This window comes from Hyperoodon ampullatus, assembly GCF_949752795.1.
Source record: "Hyperoodon ampullatus genome assembly, chromosome: 6".
Taxonomy (NCBI): Eukaryota; Metazoa; Chordata; class Mammalia; order Artiodactyla; family Ziphiidae; genus Hyperoodon; species Hyperoodon ampullatus.
This window is the reverse complement of record NC_136919.1, coordinates 10,726,651-10,752,152: the sequence shown is the minus strand read 5'-3', so window position 1 is coordinate 10,752,152 and position 25,502 is coordinate 10,726,651. Positions and strand designations below refer to the sequence as shown.

Genomic DNA, 25,502 nt, shown 5'->3' with positions numbered 1-25,502 from the left:
GCAACACTTGAGGGCACAAATCAGTGTTCCTTTTTGAGCAGTTGAAGTTTACAAAGCCAGGCAAGCACACACAAGAGGGGCCTTCTTGGGCTCAGGGGAGGGGTAATCTACAGACACAGTGAGGAGAGGTTAGAAAAGGGGGTCCACTCCCCCTCCCCCCCCACCCCCACCCCCACGGCGTGCACAGAGGCAGAAGGACTTGCAGAAGTGACTGAGTCGTCCGCGGTGAGATCCGAGGGCAAATCCGAGAGAGGAGAGTTGGAGAAGGGGGCGTGATCAAGAGCCGTCGATTTTGAGAGGGTAGAGAGGTGCCGCTTTGGGTTGGGTTGCAGGAGGGCCCAGAGACCCCAACAAGGCATTTCCATGGTGAGACTGAAGACCCCTGGAGCGAGGGGATGAGCGGGGAATTTGAGGATTGGCGACCGCAGATGGCTCCTCGGGAAAGTTTTGTTGCTCAGGAAACGGAGGAATGAGGCGCTCCCTCAGGCGGGTGGGGAGGGTGTTTAAAAGGTTGGAGGTGCTGGAGTTTAGTTGGGCGTTGATGGGAGGGATCTCGGAGGGAGGAAGAAATGGAACATGCAGGAGAGAGGGGTCTGAGCCTTGAGAAGGGTAGAGCTGGCAGCGTCTGGGTGTTTAGAGAACTCAAAAGTTCGCCTGCCCTGGAAACAGCACTCATCTGAAATTTACAACCAACTCCAAAAGGAAAGCACTATTTTCCCCATTTAACAGACGAGGAAACTGAAGCTCAAAGAGGTGAAGAGACACGTCCAAGGTCCCACATCTCAAAGAACAGGACCTCACTCGATGTAGGGGGCCCGCGCTCCTCTCACTGCCCCCGCTGCTCCTGCGGGCTCCGAACAAGACCCTTTTTTGTGTCCTTGCAGGGATGCCCTTTGGAGAGCCGCCCAATGGCAAAGAGGCCCGGCTGAGAGCGGGCCCGCGGGGTGGGGTGCCCCCCTTCATCCTAGCTCCGCCCCCAGCGGCGCGGGAGGGGGCGCGGGGCGGGGAGCAGCGGGCAGACGCGGGGCGCGCGGGACGGGTAGAGCTGGCGGCGGCGCCCGGCTAGCAGTGCGGCCCGCGCTTCCCGGACTCCGCGCCCACTGTCCGTGCCCGCCTTGCCCGTCCCGCCATGGCCGCAGCCACCCTCCCGCCCCGGTCTCGGCCCGGGCCTGGGCCCCGGCCGCTGCCTCTGCTCCTGCTGCCTCTGCTGCTGCTGCTGCGTGCCAGCCCGGTGCGCGCTGACAGTAAGGTACGTGCGGCCCTCCGACCAGGTCGCAGCTCGACGTGTAGCCTGGCGCGAGGGGGCGCTGTGGCTGGGGGTGCCGGCTAAGCATGGTTTCTGGGCCAGGAACAGAGGACCCAGAGAGGGGAGTCTTAACAGGGAGGCCGCAGGGGCAGGGACCCCGGGAGAGGAGCACGTGGGGGAAGAAGGGCTGGAGACAGATGGCAAGGGTGCTTGGGACCCCGAGCCTCTGGAAGGGGCGCCGGACACAGTCCAGTGCGGGGAGGAGGTCAGTACTGACACCCCGGGCCAGGGAAAAGGGGCGCTGGGAGCTTAAAGGCGGCCCAAACAGGGAGATGCAGTCCCCAACCTAGGGAGGGGATTCCCGGGAGCGCTGGGCAGGGGCAGCCTGGAGATCTGGCTCAAAGTTTCCATGGGAGGCTGACCCACGTGGGGACAGACCCCTGGGTAACTGCTACCTAGCGACTCCTAGGTTTGCAGCAGGCCCTGGGCCAAGGCTTTCAGGCCATACGGGGGACCCAATGAACCCAGCTGGGCTGGCCACTCTCCTGACCTCTGGTGTTCCTGCCAGAGATCTGATGCACCCTCCAGGAGACACGGTGTCTCCTGAAGTGACTGAGCTGTTCTCAGTTATGGTTGAAAGGATCTGCTCTGGTGTCAGGCAGACCTGGGTTCAAATCCCGCCTCCGTCCCTCAGCTAGGTGACCTTGGCCCTTTATGACCTCTAGATTAGTGAGATCCGGCCTGGATAATGCTTAGCACCACTCTGGCACCTAGTGGGTGTCCAATAAATGATACTGTGATTTTGAAATCTTACCACAGAGACCCCAAAAGGGGGTGTGATCCAGAATGTAGAGAGGAGAAGCACTTAGAGTCAGTCAGAGCAGGGACCTCTTGAGCATGTTCTAGAAATGACCCGGTGAGGACTGGGTTGGGACTGGGGGCAAGCGAGAGGCAGGAGGGAGGTACTGCAGAGCATGAGAGTAAGAGTGACTTCTCTTGATGTCTCTTCAGCCTCTTTCCTGGGTAGGAGGTGAGGCTGCCCTGTCCACAGGCAGGTAAAGGGCAGAGGTCACTAGCCACATGGTAAGTATATGAGCAGTGGGCACTGGCAGACCTTCGGCCTGAAGACTCAGCTCAGGGTGTGCAAACAAGTGAGCTGCAGTCCTAACCATGTGCTCCAAAGACAAGGAGGGAATGAGTATCGTTCCCATTTTACAGATGGGGAAATTAGGATGTATAGAAAGACAGCTAGCTTGTGGATCAAAAAACTTAGGTTCTGGCCCTTTGTTGTTTTTTGTCTGTGTGACCTTGGGCAAGTCACTGACTGTTTCTGGACCTCAGTTCCCCCATCTGAAAAACATTGTCTCCCCAACTTCCTTTCCGTATAGGGCCTTCTAGGATTCCCTGACCTGGCTCAGGTAGGGGAACAAGTGAGCAAAAAACCCCAGATAACCTGGTCAGCACTCTGCCACCTCTCCTCTCTCTGGCTGGGAGGAATATTTGGTCTTGGGCATCCTCTGAGCCATGCAGAGGGCTGTAGAGCTTGTGGGGGAGGGCTCGCATTCAAAGCAAAGCAAAGACAAAGAAAACCCAACACCCTGTTTATGTAGTGAGTCAGCCAAACACTTGCTAGGTTGGGGGTGTGTGTGTGTGTTTATTTGTCCCAGGGCAAGCTGGGGCTGGTGGGGTGGGGAGGCACATCCTAGAGTTTGGAGGATGAAGCAGCTGGGGGACTCAGCACAGCCCTCCGCCAGACACCTCCCACCCCACACCACTCAGCCAGCTGGGAAAAATAAAAATCAAGCGATGGGTGAATTTACTCTGCATTCCTCAGCACAGCCGGACTCCTGCTGGCTCTGTAGAGAGCTGTTTTCATTATCACCCTCCCTCCCCCAACAATCCTCCTTCCTCTTCAAGCCTGTCCTATTTTCTGAGGGTGAGGGGAGAGCCCTGTGGAAGGCCAGTCTGGGACTTGAAATCTACCTAGGGCCCTAAAGGGTTAAGTTGGCCCCTCCTCAGACTTCCTGCTCCTGGGCGGTCCAGCCTCACCTTCTGCCCAGTACTTTCAGGGGTACAGGGGCAGCTCGACCCCAGTTCTCACCAAGGAACTCTGTGGTCTTGGCCAGCTCCTCATCACTCAGTGTGTTTTAATTTTGTGTTTATAACAAGGTCTCTCCTAAGCAGCACTTGGGGTTTCCATCTAAGGAAGTGCTTTGCCCAACTTGGGAGTGGGAGAAGGAGTTCACAGCTTCCCTGGCATATCTGAGGGGCTGCCCAGTGTGAAGGTTAGGATGGACAGACAGGTAACCACATGAAACCCAGGCACAGCACCAGAGACCTCTGGGAACCTGCTTTTTGCTGCGTGTCCTAGGAATGTGGCTAAGAATTCCCCATCTCTACCTCAGTTTCCCCATCTGTGAAAGGGCTGCTGGCACCTCATGTTCCCCATGCATCCTGGGGTGGGAAGGGGGTCTTTGGTCAGCCCTGCTGCTGATCAGAGGCCCGGGGACAGTGGGGAGGCCAAGGCCTGTGGGAGCTGGGCCAGGGGAGCAGCAGGGCTAGCACAGGCAGGCGGTGGGGTCCCAGGCTGGATCACATGTTCCCGGTCAGGCCGGTCCCGGAGGCTTAGGGGTTGCTGCCTGTGGGTGTAATCGGAAACAGGCTCCAGAGCAGGCAAGGGCTGCGCAGTGATGGAGTCCTCCTTCTGCACACAAAGAGTGTGGGACCCAGTGAGGCCCCGTGGCGTCTCTCTGCAGGGAAGGTCTTGCTCCATCTCTCCCATTGGCTGGGGCACAGGAAGAGCATCCTGGGTGCCAAGCCCCCTGCCCAGGATTTACATTCAGGATCTCACACAACACTCTAAGACTTCAGTGCTCCCTCCCCGTTTGACAGACTTGAACACTGAAGCTCCAAAGAGTCAGGTTGGGGCTGCTGAAAAATCCAAGATAGGGAACTTGGGGAGTTTGGAGATTCCTGGGACTCCAGGATTCTCAGCCTTTAGTGGGCATCCAAATACCCGGGGAGCCTGAGAGAGTCTGAGTGAAGGAATGTGGAGTAAGGACAGGGCATCTGCATTTTCCAAGTCATTCCACCCCAGGTAATTCTGAGGCACATCCCTAGTTGAGAACTCATGGAGGTTTGTGGAGCAAGAGAATAACAGATCAACAAAAAGGAGCTTTTGGAAGGTTAATCCAGCAGAGAGGAGGCTCCTGTATTGCCCAGGTAGCAGTTGATGCAACCTGAGCTCAGGATGCGGCCGGGGAGTAGAGACCAAGAGATTGAGATGGGAGACATTTAGAATGAAGCATCCATCGGAAGAACATGACCAATGGGTTCCAGAGTAAGAAGGAGGCTCAGAGACCTGGGTTGGGCAGGAAGGTAGGTAGACACGGGTTTGGGAGAAGATGCTGGGCCCAGTTTTGGATGGATTAAGTTTGGGGTACCTTTGGGGTATATCCAGAGGGAGGTGTCCAGCTGACCATGGGCTCTAGGGGAGGTCTTTCCCTGCAGGAGAACATGGAAACTGCCTCTCAGTGAATCTGGGCTGGCCATGAGAGAATAGTGAAGATTCAACCTCAAGGTGACACAATTTGAAACTGTTCTGTTTCTAGAACATTTTATCGGTTGAACCCCCTCTTCCCCATTCTGGCCAGATTTATCCATCTCCCTTCAGAAATATCAAGTACACCTTCTTGCCATCTTATTGTGGGATTTCCTTGCAAATTGCTAGGGAACATTTTAAGCACAAGCCACCCACACTTCTGGGGGCTTTGGCAGCTGTGTGTGCTGAGCAAGCCTGCAGGGAGGGATGGGGGGCTGAGGCAGCAACTCCAGCCCTCAGGCCAAGGGCAAGGTGGGTCAGGCCCAGTGGGAGCCCCATTTCCCCTGCCCCACCAAGGCCTGATCCAGGGCCAACATCGCTATCCCAGCTCAGTTGCTGGTGGAGAAGCCCTTGCCTGGTGATTATTGGTGGTCATAGGAGGAAGAGCATGTGAACTAAATTTTGGAGTCAGCCTGTGCTGTGTGACCCTGGGCAAGCCCCTCATCTTCTCTGATGCTCAGATTTCTCCTCTCCAAGACAGGGTTGTGGTGAGAGCAAAGAGGTAGAAAATGATGTACAAACGTGAGGGAGGGTTATTGGGAGCAACTTCAGTAGCAAGTAGACAACAGTTGTTCTATGCCAGGCACTCTGCATGCATTGACTCATTTTAGCCTCAGGACAAGCTTATGAGGAAAGGACTGTTATCCTCCCCATTTTACAGAGGAGGAAGCTGAGGCTCACAGGGGTCAAGGTCATGTGGGGAGGACACGTGGGAGCTGGGATTTGAGCCCAGGCCTGGCTCCTTTCCATGGTGCTCTGCCTCCAGTCAAGCGGCACAGGACATAGTAACCACAGGAGGTAGGGGCCTGCCTGGGCTCCTGGCAGCCGGGGCTGAGCAGAGGCCCTCTTCTGACTCCATTCCTGACTCCTGGCCTGTGTCAGGGCCTTGGCCGCCCCCATCAGGACGTAGCACCTCATCTGAGGAGGGAAGGAATGTTGCGGTCTGATGTGGAGGCCGCTGCTGTGGGGATGGGCGTTGGATGAAGGGCGAGTCCTGAGGAAGAGGCCTCTCTGGCCTGGCCACACAGAACACACCCACATCCCCTCACTGGGCTCTTACCCCAACCTGGGGGAGTGGGTGGGAGGTGGCTAGGGGTTCCAGCAGAGCCGGGAAGGGGGCCCAGAAATCTCAAAGAGAAGGCAGGCTTACGGTAGTAGCAGCGATCTAAAGAATATACAGCATCCGAGCCTGGCTGTCTGCGTTCACAGGCGGGGAGAATTGCCCAGCAGGGCCCAGGGTACACTTCGCCCACAGACAACCCAGGACAAAGCTTCCACCCGTAGCCACCTCCTTCCCCACACTCATCCTCCAGGGGACAGCAAGTCTACCCACCCTGGGCTCTGATCCCCTTGAACTAGTCATTTGATGGCTCCAGGGCTATTTCCTCATCTGGAGGACACTGCTAAGAATATCTACCAATGCACCCACGTGGAGAAACAAAGGGAAAAGCAAGCCCCTGTCAGGATTCTTGGTGGTAACAAAAACAACTACAACATGTTCCTGGTATTCCGTCTCTCAGTTCTCACACAGTCCTTTGCTGGGTATGCACTAGCAGTACCCTCATTTTACAGATGAGGAAACTGAGGCACAGAGAAGTTAAGTAATCTACCCAAGAGCACACAGCTGTAGGTGGCCCATGGCTGTGTTCCTAACCACTGCCCCACACTTCCCCAGCACTCAGGGAGTTCTCAGTAAATGTCTCCTCCCTGGGTTCTGCACCCCAGGCTTGCTTCCTCCACCCACCATCTGTCCACAAAGCAGCCTGAGTGAGTGTCCCATGATGCAGATCTGACCCTGGCTCTCTCCTACTTAAAACCCTTCATGAATCCCCAGTGTTTTCAGGAATAAGTCCAGATCCTCAGCCAACTTTCAGGGCCCTCCACGAGCGGGCTCTACCACCCCCAGCCTTAGCTCCTGCCACCCAGGCTCTCTGCAGGCACCAGCCAGAGTCAACCTCCTCCAAGCCTCCAAAGTGCCAGGCCCTTGCTTGTCTTTGCATATATTACTTGCTCTCCCTGGAATGCTCTACTCGTGCTTAGAGATGTCCCCTGGGGTGCCCCCCTCTGAGCAGTCTTCATGGGTGTCTTTTTCTGTGATCTCAGAGCTCACTACATCAGCTTCTCTCATGGTTGAGAAGGTCAAGGATGTACCTCTATTTCTTCTGCACCTCCAGCTATCACCCAGAGTCTGGCTGAAGCCAGGGGTTCAAACAGGTGTCTGAGGGCTCAGAGCAGAAATGGAGTGCCTGCTGCCCTTCCCCAGAGGGCCCTGGGACACTCATGGGGGCTGGGCTTGGCAGAAAGCCCAAGGGAGCCTTGAACTCACCTGGGTCCTGGTGGCTTCAGTGAGAGCTTAGTAGCCATGAGGCCTGCGGTGTTGGTTTGTCGATTGAGCCATAAATAGCTGTGTCCTGAGAGCCTGGAAGCCCAGGATGGGCTGGCTGAACCAGCTAGGGCAGTGGCTGGCTGGGGCTCCGAGAGCCTGGCTGGTGTGTGACGACAAGGTAGGCTGGAGGTGGTGACTGGGCCTGGCACCTACCGCTGATCTCACCAAGCTGACTCTTGCAGGCACAAAGTCCTGCTGCCCCAGGGACCAGTGACCACACTTAGACACTGGGTATGTGGCCTCCCAGGGTGGGATTGAAGGAAAAGGGGGGAGGGAAGGGAAACCACTAAATGGAGGTCATGTATCTCATTTGAGCCTCACTATGAGGAGGCCGGGTATGGAGAGTCATCCATTTTACCACTGAGGGAATGAGGCTCAGAGAGGTTATGTAACCTGTTTAAGGTCACACAGGATATGGGGAAACAGATTTGTAGGAGAAGCAGCATAAACCAGTGATTTCTATCTGGAGGCAGATATCCACAGCTGGATGTTCCCAGGTGAAGCTGTGTGAACTTGTGACTTCACCTCTCTAAGCCTCTGCTTCTTTAGCTGTAGTAATAATGGCTCACACTTAAGACACACTCACTATTGCTTAGACTCTGTTCTTTACCTATATGAACTCTTTTCATCCTCACGACAACTCCGTGAGGCAGGAGCCCATTTTACAAATGAGGAAACAGAGGCACAGAAAAATTGGGTTGCCCACAATCTCACAGTTACTGGTCTAGGCTCCAGACACCATGCTCTTAGCCCTGTGCTCTAGAGTGTCTGTAAAATACGGGCTTGTTTATCCAACAGATATTTCCAGGGCTCCTACTATCAGCCAAGCAGACACTGTTCTGGGGATATAGGAGGGAACTAGACACAAGTTCCTGCCTCTGAAGGTGCCTTCAGTAGAGTAGGGGAGACAAAAAATAAGAAAACACAGATATGATATTTCAGATGGTAGTACGTGCAATAAAGAAAAGCAAAGCCACTAGATAGGGGGACAGAGAGAAATGGGAGGTGTGTGGTCAGGGAAGGCTTCTCGGAGGAGGTAATGTGTAAGTTAATGTGAGGGAATGAACTCAGGGAATATCAGAGGGATAGGGGTTTCAGGATGAGGGTACCAAATCCGAAAAGGCCCCTGAGGTTGGAGTGGAGTGAAGGGAAGAGTGGCAAAAGGAGGGCCTCGAGGGAGGCTGTCAGCTCACATAGGCCTCGAAGGCCAGGCTAAGGACTTCGGAGGTAATGATACCCCCCATGCACAGATATTATTAAAGAGTGTAATGCACCTGAAACCTGGGATGTAGTAAGTGCTCCGTAAAAGGCCTCCATTCATATTTTTTTACTATTGTGGCAAAATACACATAACATAAAATTTACCACTTTAACCATTTGAAAGTGTACAACTCAGTGGCATTTACGTAGTACATTCATAATGCTGTGCAACCATCACCACTACCTAGATCCAGAACATTTTCATCACTCCAAAAGGAAACCGTGTACCCATTGAGCAAACACTCTCCATTTGTCCCTCTCTCTACATCCTGGGAACCACTAATCTGCTTTTTCTCTCTATGGATTTGCCTATTCTGGATATTAATATAAGTGGCTCTTGCATTTAGTATAATATTTTTCAAGGTTCATCCATGTTGCAGCACGTATCAGTACTTCATTCCTTTTTATGGCTGAATCATATTCCATTGTGGGGCTATACCACACCTTGTTTATCCATGGATCAGTTGATGGACATTTGGGTTGTTTCTACCTTGTGGTTATTGTGAATGGTGCTGCTGTGAACATTCCCGTACAAGCCCTTGCTTTAACACCTGTTTTCAATTCTTTAGGTATATACCCAGGGGAGTAGAATTATTGGGTCACATGGTAATTCCATGTTTAACTTATTGAGAAACAGCCAAACTGTTTGTCACAGCGGCCATGACTCTTTTCATTGTTGTTATTATTATAAGGCTTCCATTTCCTTGTAAGGACATTTGTTTCCTTCTCAGCCCACTCTAATGCTGCCCCCAAAGGCCGGGGGGGCCGGATCCTGCTACCTGTCCCTCCCTCTCCTTCTCTCCCCCTCCCGCCAGCGCTGGCCTTCGGCTCACCGGGGCCCCTCTTGCAGGTGTTCGGCGACGTGGACCAGGTGCGCATGACCTCAGAGGGCTCGGACTGCCGCTGCAAGTGCATCATGCGGCCGCTGAGCAAGGACGCGTGCAGCCGGGTGCGCAGCGGGCGGGCGCGAGTGGAGGACTTCTACACAGTGGAGACTGTGAGCTCCGGCACCGACTGCCGCTGCTCCTGCACCGCGCCGCCCTCCTCGCTCAACCCCTGTGAGAACGAGTGGAAGATGGAGAAACTCAAGAAACAGGCACCCGAGCTCCTCAAGGTAGACTTTCTGGAGTAAAGGCCGGGATGGGACCCCACTCCTGCGTGAATACCTAGCATAGGCTGGCGCCGGCTGTCCCTCCAAGGGAAAAGGCCACACGTTCTAAGGCAGGGGTCCCATTTCACAGGTGAGGAAACAGAGGCTCCCTGAGAGGAAACCAATTCCTGCCTAAGACCATTCGGCCAGTCAGTGATGGAGGCAGCATCCTTCGGCTGGCTTACCTGGATAGAGCCCTTTGCCATCTAGTAGCATCTATCCCAGTGTCCTGTGTTTTACCCAAACCAGGTCATCTGTCAGCACCTCCATGTAGTATTTTGTGGCATTTGATTGTTTTTTATGTAATAACGTTTCCCATATTCACGTACCACCTTCGTGCCAGATGTTGTGCTGAGCTCTTTTCTTTTTTTTAACATTATTTCTCTAAATTCTTAAACCGTTTTCTGAAGTATGGGATCTTTGTCCTCATTTTAGAGGCAAGAAAAACTGAGGCTTGGAGAAGTTAGGTAACTGGCCCAAGCTCTCACATAATGACATGCAGCCGCAAGTCTCTACCATATTTTTATGTAAATTTTGTGCTTATAATCCCCTCCCCCCACCCCTCCCCCCACCATAGGAAGATTAGAAGGAGGCACCACCTCTAGGTGACACAGCCCTGTGCCGGGCCCACCACCAGGACCCATGGCTTGGATAGGCATGTACAGGGAAATCACAGTCCCCCATCCAGCCTGGCACCTTCGTGCCATTCACGCCATGCGCAACTCCCTGCTTGGCGGGCCTGGTGGGGCTGGGATGTGAACTCGGGGCCTGCTGTGTCCAAAGCATGTGTCCTAAGTCACCCTGCTCTCCTGTCTTCCTTTCTGTAATAGCCAGATAATTTGGTGGCTTTTGAGAGGATCCTTTTCTTTTATAATTTCTTCCAAACATGTGTCTATTTTGCCCTTTTCGTGTCAAGAACTGTGAAGTTGACTGAGATGTTACCCTACTTGTAAGCTAACAAGTTAGCCTGCTAGCTTCATGGACGCTGGCAGTAGACACGAGCCAGAGACAAAGGACTTTATTACTCACAGTCGGAGTGTCTCCACTTTCTTGCACTGGTTCTCCCACTCACTTCCCACAGGGTGATGCAGTGAGGGCCAGATAACACCTGCACACACAGTGGGATGTTTTCCAAGAGAGGAGCCCCAACTTAGAGAATCCAGATCTCTTATAATGAGCACCAAACACACCTTCCCTGCTCCAGAGGGAAACACTCTCCGGATGCGCCAAGGCCGTTCACTCTGCAACAAGATGGCCTGGAACAAGGACAGTCAGTGCCTCTGCAGGCAAGACATGAAGAAAAGCAAGAGGCCTGGGAAGAACTGTCTCCCAACATTTGGCTAAAAATCATTTTCTTTAAATTTAACTTTAGTTTTATTTTTGTAACTACTGGATGGATACCAAAACTCTCGAAGTTGGGGGTGGCGGTTGAATTTTAGGCCAAGTGGCCTCTTGACAACTTGGCAGTCCCTGGACCACACTGTCTCCCAAACCCAGTAGGGCCCTGCAGACTCCAGGCACTGAAGCCATAGGCCAGTCTTCAGTTACAGGGACAAAACCAACTTTTGCTCAAATCCACTTCTCAACAACTGAATTGTGAGCATACTTGACATGAGGATAGACAAAACCTTTTCCTAAATGCTGGCTAATTTAATCCTTGCTACAGCCCTCTGGAGAGGGAACTTATGTTCCCAGCTTTACTTGGGGGAGGAATCTGAGGCCCAGAGAGGAACTGTGACTTGCCTAACATAACACAGCAAGAGATATGAATCCAGGAATTCTCTGCTGTGTCCCCTTGCCCAGTGGAGAGGTCACTGGGCAGTTCTCTCAGCCGGGAGCTGTCCCTTCAGTGCACAGCTGCCATGGGGGGTTTTATTCAGCCTTACAGGACTGGAGTGGGGCAGTGGTGGATTAACCCAGCAGGAGGGGTTGTAGGAGGAACACAGGGAAGATACTCTGCCTCCTTGATACTGTAGAAGTATAAGTGAGTACCCGACAGGTACCCAGTGAGCCCCAAGAGGAGAAGTGGACACAGGCAGTAGGAGACAGAGCTGAGGCCCCTCTCATTTGGCTAGGCTCCCCCTCCCTCAGTGGGCAGCCCCGCCCCCAGGAGAGGAGGTTAGGGGAAGCCACTGTGGAGGGGAACAGGGCAACCCACCCTATACTTGCCCCTTGTCTCTACCCCAACCTTCCCCTCAAGCTAAGAACTGCAGCTGTGATGTAGCCTTAGTTGCATGGCTCTGAGGAGGAAGAATGGGATTCTAGATCCCCTTTCTTGGGGGCGTGTCTCTCACCTCTTCACTCCCTTTCCTTTTGGACCTGAATTCGGCATGGCCCCACCCAGTAACTGCCTAGTAATCAGGAATGGCAGTGCGGTCAGTGCTGGGCCAATGGACGTCCCAGGGACTGTGGGAACCCAGAGGAGGAGGTAACATTACAGCTGGGCTTTGAGGGATGTGTAGGAGTCCCTCGAGCAGAGCAGAAATAAGAACATTCTGGGTGAGAGTAAGTGGAGTGGGTGTGACCCAGGGTGCCTCCCTGCCCTCTCTGCCCCAGCCCCACTAGTTGCCTGCCAGTTCCACACTGTACTTCTCAAACTATATGTGGTGAAAGACCAGTTTTTAAAACAATCTGTCAAGAACCGGGAATTCCTTGGCGATCCAGTGGTTAGGACTTGGCGCTCTCATTCCCAGGGGCCCAGGTTTGATCCCTGAAAAGGGAACTAAAATCCTGCAAGCCACGTGGCTCGGCCAAAAATAAAATCTGTCAAGAACCAACACTCTTGTAAAATACTGTAAAAATGAATTGTTAGGAAAATGAATTGGAGTAGAAACAGACACGCAAAATACAAGTCCAGTGTTGTATTATTAGAGTCCACAGATATAAAATTTCTCTGTCAAATGGCTCTGAAAGTTTATAAAAGCCTACGCTCGCTTTTTGTAATTATTTTATCACAGACTGGTAACGAGCAGCTTGGACTTGTGCTGGTCCGCAGACTACATTTTGAGTTGCTCGGCTCAAACACACCATGTGTCTTCACACCTCCAGCTCTTTGCACGAGCTGTTCCCTTTGCCTGGAATGTCCTTCTCCGACCATCGTTGTCTGATTTGTGCTCCTCCTTCAGAGCTCAGTTCAAACAAAACTTCCTGCTGGCAGACTTTACTAAACCACACACACTCCAAGAGAAGGTCAGTGCCCCGTCGATAATGACCTGGGCACCTGTGTGTGTTCCCACCTGCATTCCCTGATCCAGGCACCTCTGTGTTACTCTGCACTCCTTGACAGCCTGTAAAGGACCATGAAGGCTCGTGTCTGTATTGTCATAACTGTCCTTAATGCCTGGCCCAGAGTGAACATTTGCTGAGGCCGAAGAAGGTGGCAGGGGCAGATCAAGAAGGGCTGGAATGCCAGGGTCAGGAGACAAGTAGTCATACCTGGGCAGTGGGGAGCCACAGCAAGTAATCTAGCAGGGGAGAGACCCATGGTCAAAGCTGTGCTTTGGGAAGCCAGTTTTGGTGGCCATGAAGGCAGCAGAAGTGGAGCTAGGAGGTCCCATTTAGCCGCCTGGAATAGTAACCATCATTGCTGGTATTCATGAAGGCCTTGCTGTGTGCCCATTCTGAGCTGAGCCCTATCCAGACGGTACCGCTCCGCTCCACAACCCTGCTGCCCATTTCACAGAGAAGGAAGCTGAGGCCCAGGAGTCTCCGTGCATGGTTCTTAAACTGAACTCCACAGAGCCCTGGGGTACCATGCAACCCCTCGGAGTCTGAACAAGGTTGTAGGGGAGCAGAGAAGACTTGAGGCCCTTTCCCTGCTTCCACCAGAGCCCCCCCACCATCCCCTTTTTCTGTTTTAGAGATCAAAGTTTATTCAGAGAAGAACCCTCTGGCTTAAAACAGCGTGAACACCCCTGGGAGAGTGGGAGTAAACCTGTGTTGGAAACAGCTGGCCAAGGCCAGACAGGAGCACCAGCATGCGCAGGCCCTGAGAATGCACGCAGGGAGTGGGCTGGAGGAACCACCCACTAGAAGCAAGGGAAAGCTGATTTCCCAACCGGCTCCTCGTGCCAAGGTTTCCCTGACACTCTTGCTGGCATCTTGGCCACTCTAGCTAGGATGCTGGGCTACTAGATGCCCACACCAATCAGGCATTGCCTACAGGCTGCCCCAGGAGGACACAGACTCCCAGGCACTTTGGTGGGCAAAGTGGCTCTTTGAAGAGAGTCACAGATGCAGACTGTTAAAAGGGAGGGAGGCACATGGAAGCCAAGGCTGGGCACAAGAAACAGAAGCAGGGATCCAGGGGATGTGGATGGAGCTCCCCCAGTGTCCACTACACACCTCGAGGGGTTGTTCAGGATTAAGTGAAATGGCTCATTCAAGCCCCTATACAGTGTCTGCCATATGGAAGTGCTCAAAGTAGCTTTTCTTGTGATTATGAGCAGGCTGGGTCTAGTCAAGCAGACCACTCTGAGGCTCTGGGGTTCACGCTCTGGTGGGGCTCCTTTTGCACCCTCTGTGCCTGGCCGCGTGCTGTGCCTTTTCCCTAACCCTCACCCTTCCCCGGGCAGCTGCAGTCCATGGTGGATCTCCTGGAGGGCACCTTATACAGCATGGACCTGATGAAGGTGCACGCCTACGTCCACAAGGTGGCTTCCCAGATGAACACGCTAGAAGAGGTAAGGGCAGGGCTCAAAACAGAGGCCGGGCTGGTGCAGTGCTGGCGGCCAAGGGTAGTGTCCGAAGGGGCCTAGGCAATTCTGTCTGGACCCTGGTGGCTGTTAGAAGCTGGACTCCTGCAGGGAGCTGGGAGAAGGAGATGCAGGCCACAGGGTCCAGCCTTTGAGGAAGAGGTCTGACTGGGCCTCAAGGGCCTGTAGGAAGCTGGAAGGCTGGGTGGAGAAACTGAGGCACCTGCTGGTTGTATGAAAGAGGTGCAGAGGGGGCTGAAACTTGCAGTCGCCCTCAGTTCACCAAGACAAGGGCCCATATATTGCACAAGTCTGGGGCAACCATTCACATGAAACACCAGCATTGTGCAGGACTGGCCAAACCCACGGGGGCCAGGCTCGAGGTAGCATGGCTGTTCAAGGACCCACCTACCGTGGAGGCAGAGGTGCTAAGTGTCTTCTCCTAGTCAGGGTAAATGTGCTGGAGGGCTGGGCGGGCGGCTGATACTGCCCCCTGAGGACAGGGACAGAGTTGAGTGAGCATGGAGGTTCAGGCTGCAGGTTTGAGGTTTGCATCTCTGCTGGCACAGCCTGGCCTCTGCCTGTTTCCTGCATCCGGTCCCTGCTGGGCTGCTGGGAGCCTGGGGATATGCAGCTGCCAGGAGGGGCGTGAAGGCTTCCTTTCCCAGCTTCCTTTCCACAGGGAGGGGGGCACCTGGGCATCCTGTGCCCCACGAGGGGAGATTAACCCCTTACTCACCCCAAAGTTGGGGTCACAGTGGCTTTAATTATTCAAAAAGTGTTTGGTGAGTATCTCTTATATGCCAGACCCATGCCAGCACGGGAGATGGTAACAGTTGTTGAATTTCTACTGTGCACCAGTATTTCCTGTGCATCTAGTACATCCCAGGCTCTCCTGTTGTTGGTTCTACAGTGAGCCTCCTTTGACCTCTCCTCTGGTAATCTTAGGAAATGTTAACTCACTTCACGCAACTATGAGCCAGACAATCTGGAGGGTATGTCTGCAGAGCCTGGAACAAACCAGAAATGATTTCTGCAGCCACAAGGAAATGATTTTTAAATTATCTTCTGTTTTGCATTATCTGTGCTTTGCTTCTGTTCACTAAGTGATAGCTATGAAAAGAAAAAGAAAAAGGAAAAGGTTTTGCCAACACTGGGAGGAGGCGGAGAGAACAGCCTCACTGAGGAGGAGATGGCTCCCTCTGCCTAAGGGAAAAACATCGCAGGAGGTCAGGCGACAATCTGGGGTCCCAGCTTCCTTCTGCTTTCTTCCCTTACACCAGTGGTTCTCAACCGGGGGTGATTTTGCTCCCCAGGGGGCAGCTGGCACTACCTGGAGGCATTTCTGGTTGTCACAATTTGGGGGAGGTGGGTGGCAGATGCTATCGGTCCTAGCAGGCAGAGGCCAGGGATGCTGCTAAACATCCTACAGTGCACAGGACAGCCCTACAGCACCCAAATGTCAGCAGTGCTGAGGTTGAGAAACCTGCCTTACACAGTGTGCCTTCTGTCCACCCTGTGATCCAGGTGGGAGTGGGGCTAGGGGCTGCTAAAGCCAGGCAGAGTCCCCAGCAGTAGGGAGACAATGAGGCAGGGCAGGAGAACAAGAGGAAGAGTAAAGGTGGGGCTTGGTGCGGTGGGAGGAGCCAAGCCTGCCCAGGAGAGAAGTCGGAGGCCTGGAGACTAGGAAGGGATCAGAGACCATAGCAAAACCCCACAGAGTTCCGGTGTTTGAGTATTTTATAAAAAAAGAGGTATTTATGTATTACTTGCGAAATTAAAAGGTAATTTTGAAGTAGCAAAAGATTGGTAGCAACTTAAAAGGTGGATCCATAAGGGACTAGCTAAATACATTTTGGCCCATCCACACAGGGGCAAACTAAAAGGTATGGGGAGCGCTATATACACAGATATGCAAGAGTTCCCAAAATAGGCTCAAGGGAGAAAGCGAAGTGCCAAGGAAAGGAAGGCAGGGAGGAAGGGAGGGCACGCCCCACCCGTTCCCCCAGGCCCTGCTCAGGAGACTGGGCAGCAAAGCCTGATGGCAGAAGCTGGGGTGTCCCCCGGGGCTGGGGACAGTCGGAGGCTGGAAAGGTCTTGGGTCCCGCCCCCACAGAGCATCAAGACCAACCTGAGCCGGGAGAACGAGGTGGTGAGGGAGAGCATGCGCCACTTCAGGGAGCAGCTGAGCCACTACGAGAACCACTCGGCCATCCTGATGGGCGTCAGGAAGGAGCTCTCCAGCCTGGGCCTCCAGCTGCTGCAGAAGGACGCGGCCGCGGCGCCCGCCGCTGCCCCGGCCCCCAGGCCTGGCAGTAAGGCTCAGGTGAGCCCAGGGCTCTTGTGGCGGGCCAGAAGGCGGGTGGGCCGGGAGCACAGTGTGCCAGGACCTCGGCCCTGAGGGCCAGCTGGGTGGGGCTTCGGGGCTGCGGGATGGGCCGAGGGCTGGCACAGCGGGGGAGTCCGTGGCAGGGCGGGGGCAGGGGCTGCCTGCTGCTCAGTGAGCCGTCAACACAGGTGAACTGGGGGCAGACGTGGGGCTCCAGCCCAGGGACACGGTTGTAGAGATGAGCCTCCCTGCCTGGTCCTGGGGAACCAGGTCGGCTGCGGCAAAACCACTTCTAACCTCCCCTGCTGCGGCTGGGCCCCTGGCTGGGTCAGGCCTGCTCATGGGTAGGTGGGCAATGCCTCGGGGACCCCAGCCAACTAATACCACTTCATCCAACCCATCCTGGGGTGGAGAACTCCTGCAGCCAACACCCAGCCTTCCATATTCAAACTCAGCACACAAAGTGAGCAAAGGCCTTCACCAGGCTGAGCCACCCGACACACAACACACCTTCGGGCAGATTTGAAAAAGGCCCTCCTGTAGGCAGACATGCTGCAGAAAAGGCTTTCCCACAGGCCAGATAAAATAAAAGGAGGAGCCCCCTTTGGGTGGATAAATTGTACAAAGGCTCCTTCCTGTGACAGACACGTACCAGGGTATGTGACTTGGCAAATGGAGTACAGACTAGACTTCAGTCCCATTCGTGCCCCTTTGACCAGTGCCACGTGCAGGATACAGCCCACCACTCCCACAGCGGCCCTGTGTGTTGGTGAGTGGAGGAAAAAGGGAGCTGACTTCTTCGCAGACATTATCTCAGTTAATCTCATAGCCACCTGCGAGGAGGGATGCTCGTTGCCAGTTTGGCAGATGAAGAAACACGGAGCGGGGTCACTCAGAGAAGGTGGCTGTGTTGGAACCCGGGCCTGCCTGACAGCCGAGCCCATGCTCTTCCTCTCCACCCCTCAGCCTCCGTGCTGACATTTTGACAATGGGGCTATTTGTGTCTGCAGCAGGGACCACCTAGGTGCTGATAAAGCAGGGAGGAAGCCTAGTGCCTTGACCCAGAGCTGGCTTCCTGCTCATTCGTGTGCCAATTCCACGGTAAGAATGAATCCTGTTTGGGCGGTGGCACAGAAGGCCTAGATCCTGTACTTACTGTATCTCCTAGAGATCCTGCCTGACCATGGGTGATGTCACAGGCCCTAGGTTCTTGTGCCAAGCCAGCATCAGAGGCATTTAAAAGGAAGCAAAAATAACAAAATTCACAAAATGTTAGAAACAGCATGCCCTAAGGTCAATGCCCCGGTGACCAACCATCCCAGTTTGCCCAGGACTGAAGGGTTGCCCAGGATACAGGACTTTCAGTGCTAACACTGGGAAAGTTCCATCACACTGTAATGAATTGGTCACCCTGACTTGGGGCCTGAGAACCTCTCCCTGCCCACACACAAAGACCAATGAGTGAGAGAGACAGGGATGGGAAGCTGACCTCCCCGGGGAGCAGACCGCTGTAGTCTACCCCCAGGGGGGAGTGTACAGGAGTTGGGAAGTAGAACAGGAATCTCACCTATCAGGCTGGGCTTCAAGCCTGCAGGGGAGCTAGAGAGCTGAGTGGGGAAACTGAGGCACACCCCAGTCATGGATGTAACTATGGGAGGAAAGCTGTGACTTCATGAGCGCCTGGGACGCGGGGCCAGGAGCAACATGGCCATTACCAGCCCCCACATGCTGAGCCTCCGGACGCCCCGCGACATCCCTTCTACCATCCTCCAAATCTGAGACTTCCCTTCTCCCCCAGGACACAGCTGGAGGGAAAGGCAAAGACAGCAACAAATATGGCAGCATGCAGAAGAGCTTTGTAGACAAGGGCCTCCCAAAACCTCCTAAAGAGAAGCTGCTGAAAGTGGAGAAGCTGAAGAAGGAGGGCAAGGGCAGATTCCCCCAGACCACAGCCAAGCCCCGGGCCCTGGCCCAGCAGCAGGCTGTGATCCGAGGCATCACCTACTACAAGGCGGGCAGAAAGGAGATGACCGAGGCCATGGCTGGTGAGTTAGAAGAAGACTGGAACCTTGGGGAGTGGGGGCCCCTACAGGGACCCAGGGTCTTCTCAACAGTCAGACTGCCCCAGATCTCAGCTCCAAGGGTCACCTGTCGGTGCCCTTTGCTCGTCCATACAGTGGGATAATCCCCCTCCTGGGGTTGTTGGGGATGAAATGATCAAATCAACACAAAGGGCCACTCACTCAGTTCCTCTCCAGTAGTTATAGCCGTCTCCACCCTCACTGGCCTTTTCCTTCTTCATTGAAAGATGTGCGGAAGGTTCACTACGTACGTGCTGTACCTTCCGGACTTTCTGCCTAACACGGAGCTCACGGTCTAGTGGGAAAAGCAGACCCATAACCAGGCAGCTGTCTCTGGTGGGCGGGCGAACGCAGGGACCAGACCACTTCTGGGAAGTGACCTGGGGCCTTGGAGGCACCTCCCGTCTCCAGACTGGCCTTGGGGTGTACGGCCTCTCCAGCACCTCCCACTCTTTTCCCCCCAAAGAAGAGCCCACAGACTCTTGTATCCTTCTTATAGCTCCCTGCCCGATCACAGTGAAGGACAACAAAATAATGAACCGAGGAACAAGGGACAAAAGTTCCAAGAGTACCCAAATTTCCAGGCCACCCCCACGGGTGTGGCTCCTGGTTCTTCCTCTGAGCCCCTCCCCAGATGCCTGCTCTCCCTCCAGGGTCCTGCTGACCACCTCCTCCAGGGAGGTTCTCTGCCCAGCCCATGCCCAAGGGGCCCAGGGGTAGAACTGGGAGGGACCAGTCTCCCAAGAGCCCCCTCAATTCTTGGCCTCTCAGGGCTCAGGGGCCTCTTCTCCCAGCTCCTGGTGCCAGCTGCTGGCTCTGAGTCCTGCCAGGTCAGCCTAGCCACGGCATAGAGCCTCTGACCCCTGGCCAGGGCTCTGCCCAGGAACAGCTGCAGGCATCTGACTCTGCCAGTGAGGGCCGTGGGAACAAGCCCCTGCCCTGGCAGGCTGCCAAGGCTGGGCCCCACTGAGGCCTGCTGACCAGAGGGGGTGCCTGCGTTCCCGAGAGACTCCAGGGGCTGCTCCACAGCAGGGCCTGGCTGAACCCCCGTGCAAAGAGGAAGCCCAGCAGGGAGAGAAAAGGAAGAAGTCAGGTGATTGTCTGGAGGCAAGGGGCCTCAGTGCATCTCTGGGGGCCACACCATCATGGTAACAACAGCACCATTCCTTTGTCTCTGGCATCACAGCCTGCTGAGTCCTTTCACACATGCTGTTGCACTTGATCCAGCAGAGGAGACAAGCTCAGAGAGGTGAAGTGACAGCTTCCAGGTTTCACGGCGAGTTAGTGGGACTGGAACCCAGAGGCTGAGGAGTTTTTGTCCCCTGCTCTGTGCCACTGAATCTTTCCCTACCCAGACCCCATCCATTCCAACCCAGGAAAGCGTGGGTCAGGGAGGACCCAGAGATGGTCCCAAACCAGTCCCACGGAGCTGAAAAAGTCCTCCTATCAGCAAAGCCTGTGCCAGCAGCAGTGGAAGAAGTGGGGACGGATGCCATGAAAGCTGAGAGATGGGAGATAGGAGATGAACGAGGGGGCAGAGACAGAGAACTGGGGTTCAGAGGTGACGGGAAGCTGGCTGCACCCGCCCTTCCCTACCTGAAGTGGCAAATCCTGGGTGAGAGAAACTAGAGGGTGTTTCCAGGGGAGCGGACTAGGAGAAAGTCTGTAAAATGGGAGCAAGGGTTTCTGCCTTCCTGGCATTGGATCCAGGAAATGAAAGAATTGGTACAAAGGGACATTTAGGAGGGAAAGGGGTCTCACATCTGGCACCTCATATTTGCCAGGATCTGTGCAAATGTCTTGTGCACATTTTCCTCTAATCAACACAACAGCTTGACATGGTGGACCTCATGACTCATTTCACGGAAGGGGAAGCCGAGGCCCACAGAGGCAGGGGACTTGGCCAAGGCCACTCATCTGAGGGGCCTATAGCCAGTCTGCTGACCATGAAGCCTTCCCCACCTCCCACTTTTCAAGGCCTTTCACTCCTTAGGGGCCACCCGCACCTCTCCCCCATGGCCCCAGCGCTGGGACCCGGTGGGCCTGGACCCCAGGCAGCGGCAGTGCTGCTGGGATGTGAGCACAGGGTCTTCTCTCCACAGACAACGCCCTCAAGGGCACTTCCTGGCTGGAGCAGCTGCCGCCCCGGGTGGAGGGCAGGCAGCCTGAGCCCAACTCAGCAGAGCGTGACAAGACTGGGCCCCGGGCCTCTGAGGGAGCGGACTTGGCCCCTGGCACCCCTGCCTCGGATCCCACCCCCACCCCTACCCTGACTCCCATCACCAGTCCCCTGCCCACCACGCCACCTTCACGCCCAGAAGTCCCCAGCCAAGGTGAGTAAGCCTCACAGGGGTCAGCAAACTACAGCCCGTGGGCCAAACAGCCTACAGCCTGTTTTTGTACAGCCCTTGAGCTAAGAATGGTTTTTACATTTTTTAAGGGTTGTTAAAGAATATGGGACAGAAGTATGTGGTCTGGAAAGTCTAAAATGTTTGCTATCTGATCTTTACAGAAAAAGCTTGACAACGTTTACAGTGAAACAGGTAGTGTTTCCAACAAATTCTTCTTAAAACGTCACCTAGAACCCCATCATCAAATCCAGCAACTATTTTCACTTCTGTATTTCCTCTGTCTAGTCTTTGGCCCTGTTTTTATCTCCACGTTTATAGTTTTGGCTTGTGTCTTTGGTAGAAATCTTCCTCATTAAATCATCGATCAAGCCCGTCCTTCTGGAGGGCATCTTGGCTACCTGTGATAACAAGACAGAACCATTCCCTACTTTGGTCCACGTGCATTCCACTTCTAGGAATCTCTTTCCTAAAGGATCCATCAGATATGTGAACGACAGCTGCAGCTTAACTGGCTTCCTTGCAGCCTATTTCTAATGTCAGAAAACTGAAAATAATCTAAAGGTCTAACACTGAGGGGACTGGTTAAATAAATTCAAGGGCACAGCTGTCTGGCAGCCTGGTGGAACCTTGAGATCACATCATTAAAAGGCCATTTAATGATGCGAGAGATTGCTCAGTGCAAGGAAAAAACAGGATACCTAAAACTGTATATTCAGAAGAATCATGTTTTTTTTTAAGTATGTCTGCATGACTATACATGCAGAGAAAAAAAAGGAAAGGAAGGAAATACAGCATGTTTAAAAATTTCTTTGAATAATAGAATTTTGAATGATTTTTATTTTCTCCATTCTCCTTTTCTGAATGTTCTGTGTTTTCTACAATGATCAGACATTGCTTTGATCATGAAGAAAGAAAAAAGAAATAAATAAGGCTGCAAACAAATCCTCAGGGGGGATTTAAGTAAGACCCAGATAACGTTCCCAGGACTGTTGCTCTGGCTCAGCGTCTGTGGGTCTGTGTACCAAAGGCTGCACCCCTTGCTCCCCACAGGCAGAGAGGCGAGCTGCGAGGGCACCCTCCGGGCCGTGGACCCCCCTGTGAGACACCACAGCTATGGGCGCCATGAGGGAGCCTGGATGAAGGACCCCGCTGCGAGGGATGACAAGATCTATGTCACCAACTACTACTATGGAAACAGCCTGGTGGAATTCCGCAACCTGGAAACCTTCAAGCAAGGTCAGGGACCCCTGTGATGGGCAAGGGGCAGGTGTGGGTAGCCTCGGGAGGGTCCCCCATGGAGACTTGGCCCTCCTTTGCCTTGTGGTTTCCTGTGGTCCAGACTTCCCCTGCCTGGCCTAGCTCTGAATGGTCAGCCACCCCAAGAAGAGGAGTCTGGGGGCACCCCCTATGTACTGGCCCCAGGCCAGAAGCTGGAATGCAACAGCAAACAAGATGGACGTGGTCTTGCCCTCATGAGTGTACTTTACTGTCAAGGGTAACAATACTTAGAAATTCCACTTGTTGAGTGCTTATTATGTGCTAATCGCCAGTGTGTATCAGCTCATGGTATCTTTGAGGTGGGGGTTATCACCCTGTTTTACAGATGAGCAGAGCCCCAGGCCTTCCAGGACCTTCAGGTCTGGGCAGGGAAGGGCAGAAATTTGGTTATCAGATCTGGAACATGATGAGGGAAAGGGTCACTTAGGCATGAGCTGCCCTCCAGAAGTGCACAATCTGATGTGCATGGCAAAGGCTTCAAGAAACAATTTCAATATAGTGCTAGAGGGAGGCCTCCGGGGCTATGGGAACCCAGCCTGGAGATCAGGGAAGACTTTCCAGAGGAGGTGATGCTGGGGCATTCCCCAGGCAGATAGGATGGGAAATGGCAGTCTAGGCAGAGGGAACAGCATGGGCAAACGCCCTGAAACAAAGCACAGGGGCTGGTATCAGCCTGTGTCTAAATCCTGGCTGTGCTGTTCCACAACCAGTGACCTTGAACCCTCTGAGCCTGTTCTCTCCCCGGCAAATGGGATAATAATAGTACCTCCTTCATGGGACTGTCTTGATGGGATCAGATAACTGGCCCAGCTCCAGGCCCATAGCTCACTCAGTATCCTTGCTGGGCCACCCAAGAGCCCTGGTCCCTGGCCTCCCTGGTCCCTGGCCTCCCTGGTCCCTGGGGTGGGCTGGGGTTTTTTCGGGAAGCTCTGGTGTGACCTTCCACCCTCCGCACGCAGGCCGCTGGAGTAACATGTACAAGCTGCCCTACAACTGGATCGGCACAGGCCACGTGGTGTACCAGGGCGCCTTCTACTACAACCGCGCCTTCACCAAGAACATCATCAAGTACGACCTGCGGCAGCGCTTCGTGGCCTCCTGGGCGCTGCTGCCTGACGCGGTGTACGAGGACACCACACCCTGGAAGTGGCGCGGCCACTCGGACATTGACTTTGCCGTGGACGAGAGCGGCCTGTGGGTCATCTATCCCGCTGCGGATGACCACCACGAGGCCCAGTCCGAGGTGATCGTGCTGAGCCGCCTGGACCCCGGCGACCTGTCGGTGCACCGTGAGACCACGTGGAAGACGTGGCTGCGGCGAAACTCCTACGGGAACTGCTTCCTGGTGTGCGGCATCCTGTACGCCGTGGACACCTACAACCAGCGGGAGGGCCACGTGGCCTACGCCTTCGACACGCACACGGGCACCGACGCCCGCCCGCAGCTGCCCTTCCTCAACGAGCACGCCTACACCACCCAGATCGACTACAACCCCAAGGAGCGGGTGCTCTATGCCTGGGACAATGGTCACCAGCTCACCTACACCCTCCACTTCGTGGTCTGAGCGAGACCTGGGCTCACGGGAGAGGAGTGGCCATGGGCATGGGGGGCTCCCCACAGCGACTCCTGCAAGGGACTCCCTCCGCAAATATTTACTGGGCCCAGGCCTGGAGCTAGGTGCTAGGCAGTGGGCACAGCCGGCGTCAAGCTTCCTCAGCACGCAGTGGAGTAATAATCACTTCCACTTGCACAACACTGCCAAGAGCTTCGTGTGCACTAACCCACTTAATCCCCCTGACACCCTTGGAGGTAGAGACAGTTAAGCCTATTTAACAGGTGAGGAGACTGAGGCCTCACTTTGGATCTGGCAAGCCCATTTTACAGATGAGACCTGACCATGCTCTACCCTAACCTCTCCCCTACCTCCAACCCTCTCCCCTCTCCCCTCATATCTCTTGTTCTCTCAAGTCTATCTCCCTTCCCCGGGGCTACTCAAAACCAGAGGCCTTTGGGACCAACACACTAGTGTTGGGTGGAGGCCCAGCTCTGCGTGCCACCCCAGGCCCCTGTTCTGACGGAGCTGTTGGTGGCCCTGGGGCTTTGGGCCCTTTGGCTAATGGGCTAATGTCCTTGTTCCATGCCTTTGGCCAGCCCCCCATCCCCACCCCACCCGCTGTCTGACCACATTCCAAACCTCCACAGTCATCCAGCCACTGAGCAGAAACCACACCCCGAGAAAAAATACCAGCCCCCATTCCAAGACCCCCCCCGCTGTACTCATTTTTATTTTCTCTTATTCTTCATCAGTGCCGTCATTTGTTTCTGCAGCAGCAGCTGAGAAGGCTGCAGGCAGCTGCCTGCCAGCAGCCACTCTACCAGGGTGGGGAACTGGGCCAGGCCCCAAGGCTCCCTCTCCACCCAGAAGTGCTGGCTTTGGCCACATACCCAGGCTGTGGGACCTCTCCCCAGTCCCTCCCAGAGCCTTTGCGCCTGGAGTCCACCTCATCCTTTCTCTCTGGGCCTTTGAACCCACAACCTATACGCACTCAGGGATACCTCCAGGTGGGCCACGAGCAAGACCTTAGGCCTGAGGCTGGGTGGCACCAGGGTAAAACAGGTTTCTTCTTCCTTGTCAGTCCTAACCTGGCCATTTGGTGGGCTGGCCTGGGGGACCGGGGGAGGCTGAGATCTGGGCAACCAGGTCCAGAGGAGGCTTCGGACCTTCTGGGTGCAGGGAGGAGTCAGAGGTGAAAGCTGGGAGGGAAGGAGAAAGGGATCTGTGGATCAGACTTTTCCTGGCTTCAGAGAGAGAATGGTGCCAGGGCTGCCCCGAGCCCAGGACTTGGGGCTGAGGGTGCACAGGTGGGCTCCCCCGAGCCTCAGACCCAGCAGCCCCGGGGACAAGACCTTCAGGCCTGCCCCACATCTGCTTTGAACAGTATTTTTAGAACCGGAAGAAGTTCTCCGGCCTGACTCCCTATATCTACAAAGGAGAAATAGGCCCAGAAAGGTTTAGAGAATGGCTCAGGGCCACACGGGAACAGGACCCAGCTGATCTCCTTCCAGAAGGGCTTTGTCTTTATCCTTTATTCTCCACGCTCACAGGCAGCTAGGCAATAGACCACC

General features: G+C 54.5%; 1 protein-coding gene across 1 annotated transcript; it reads left to right on the top strand.

The window, feature by feature from the left end:
• Positions 1-1,129: 1,129 nt before the first annotated feature.
• Positions 1,130-23,940, top strand: OLFML2A (olfactomedin like 2A; the record flags this gene model as incomplete). The annotated part of the gene is made up of 8 exons (XM_079706632.1): positions 1,130-1,249; positions 9,344-9,607; positions 14,218-14,325; positions 16,454-16,663; positions 18,465-18,711; positions 20,850-21,084; positions 22,153-22,334; positions 23,336-23,940. The coding sequence occupies 8 exons, from the start codon at positions 1,130-1,132 to the stop codon at positions 23,938-23,940; spliced, it is 1,971 nt and encodes a 656-aa protein (XP_079562758.1).
• Between the last annotated feature and the right edge of the window lie 1,562 nt (positions 23,941-25,502).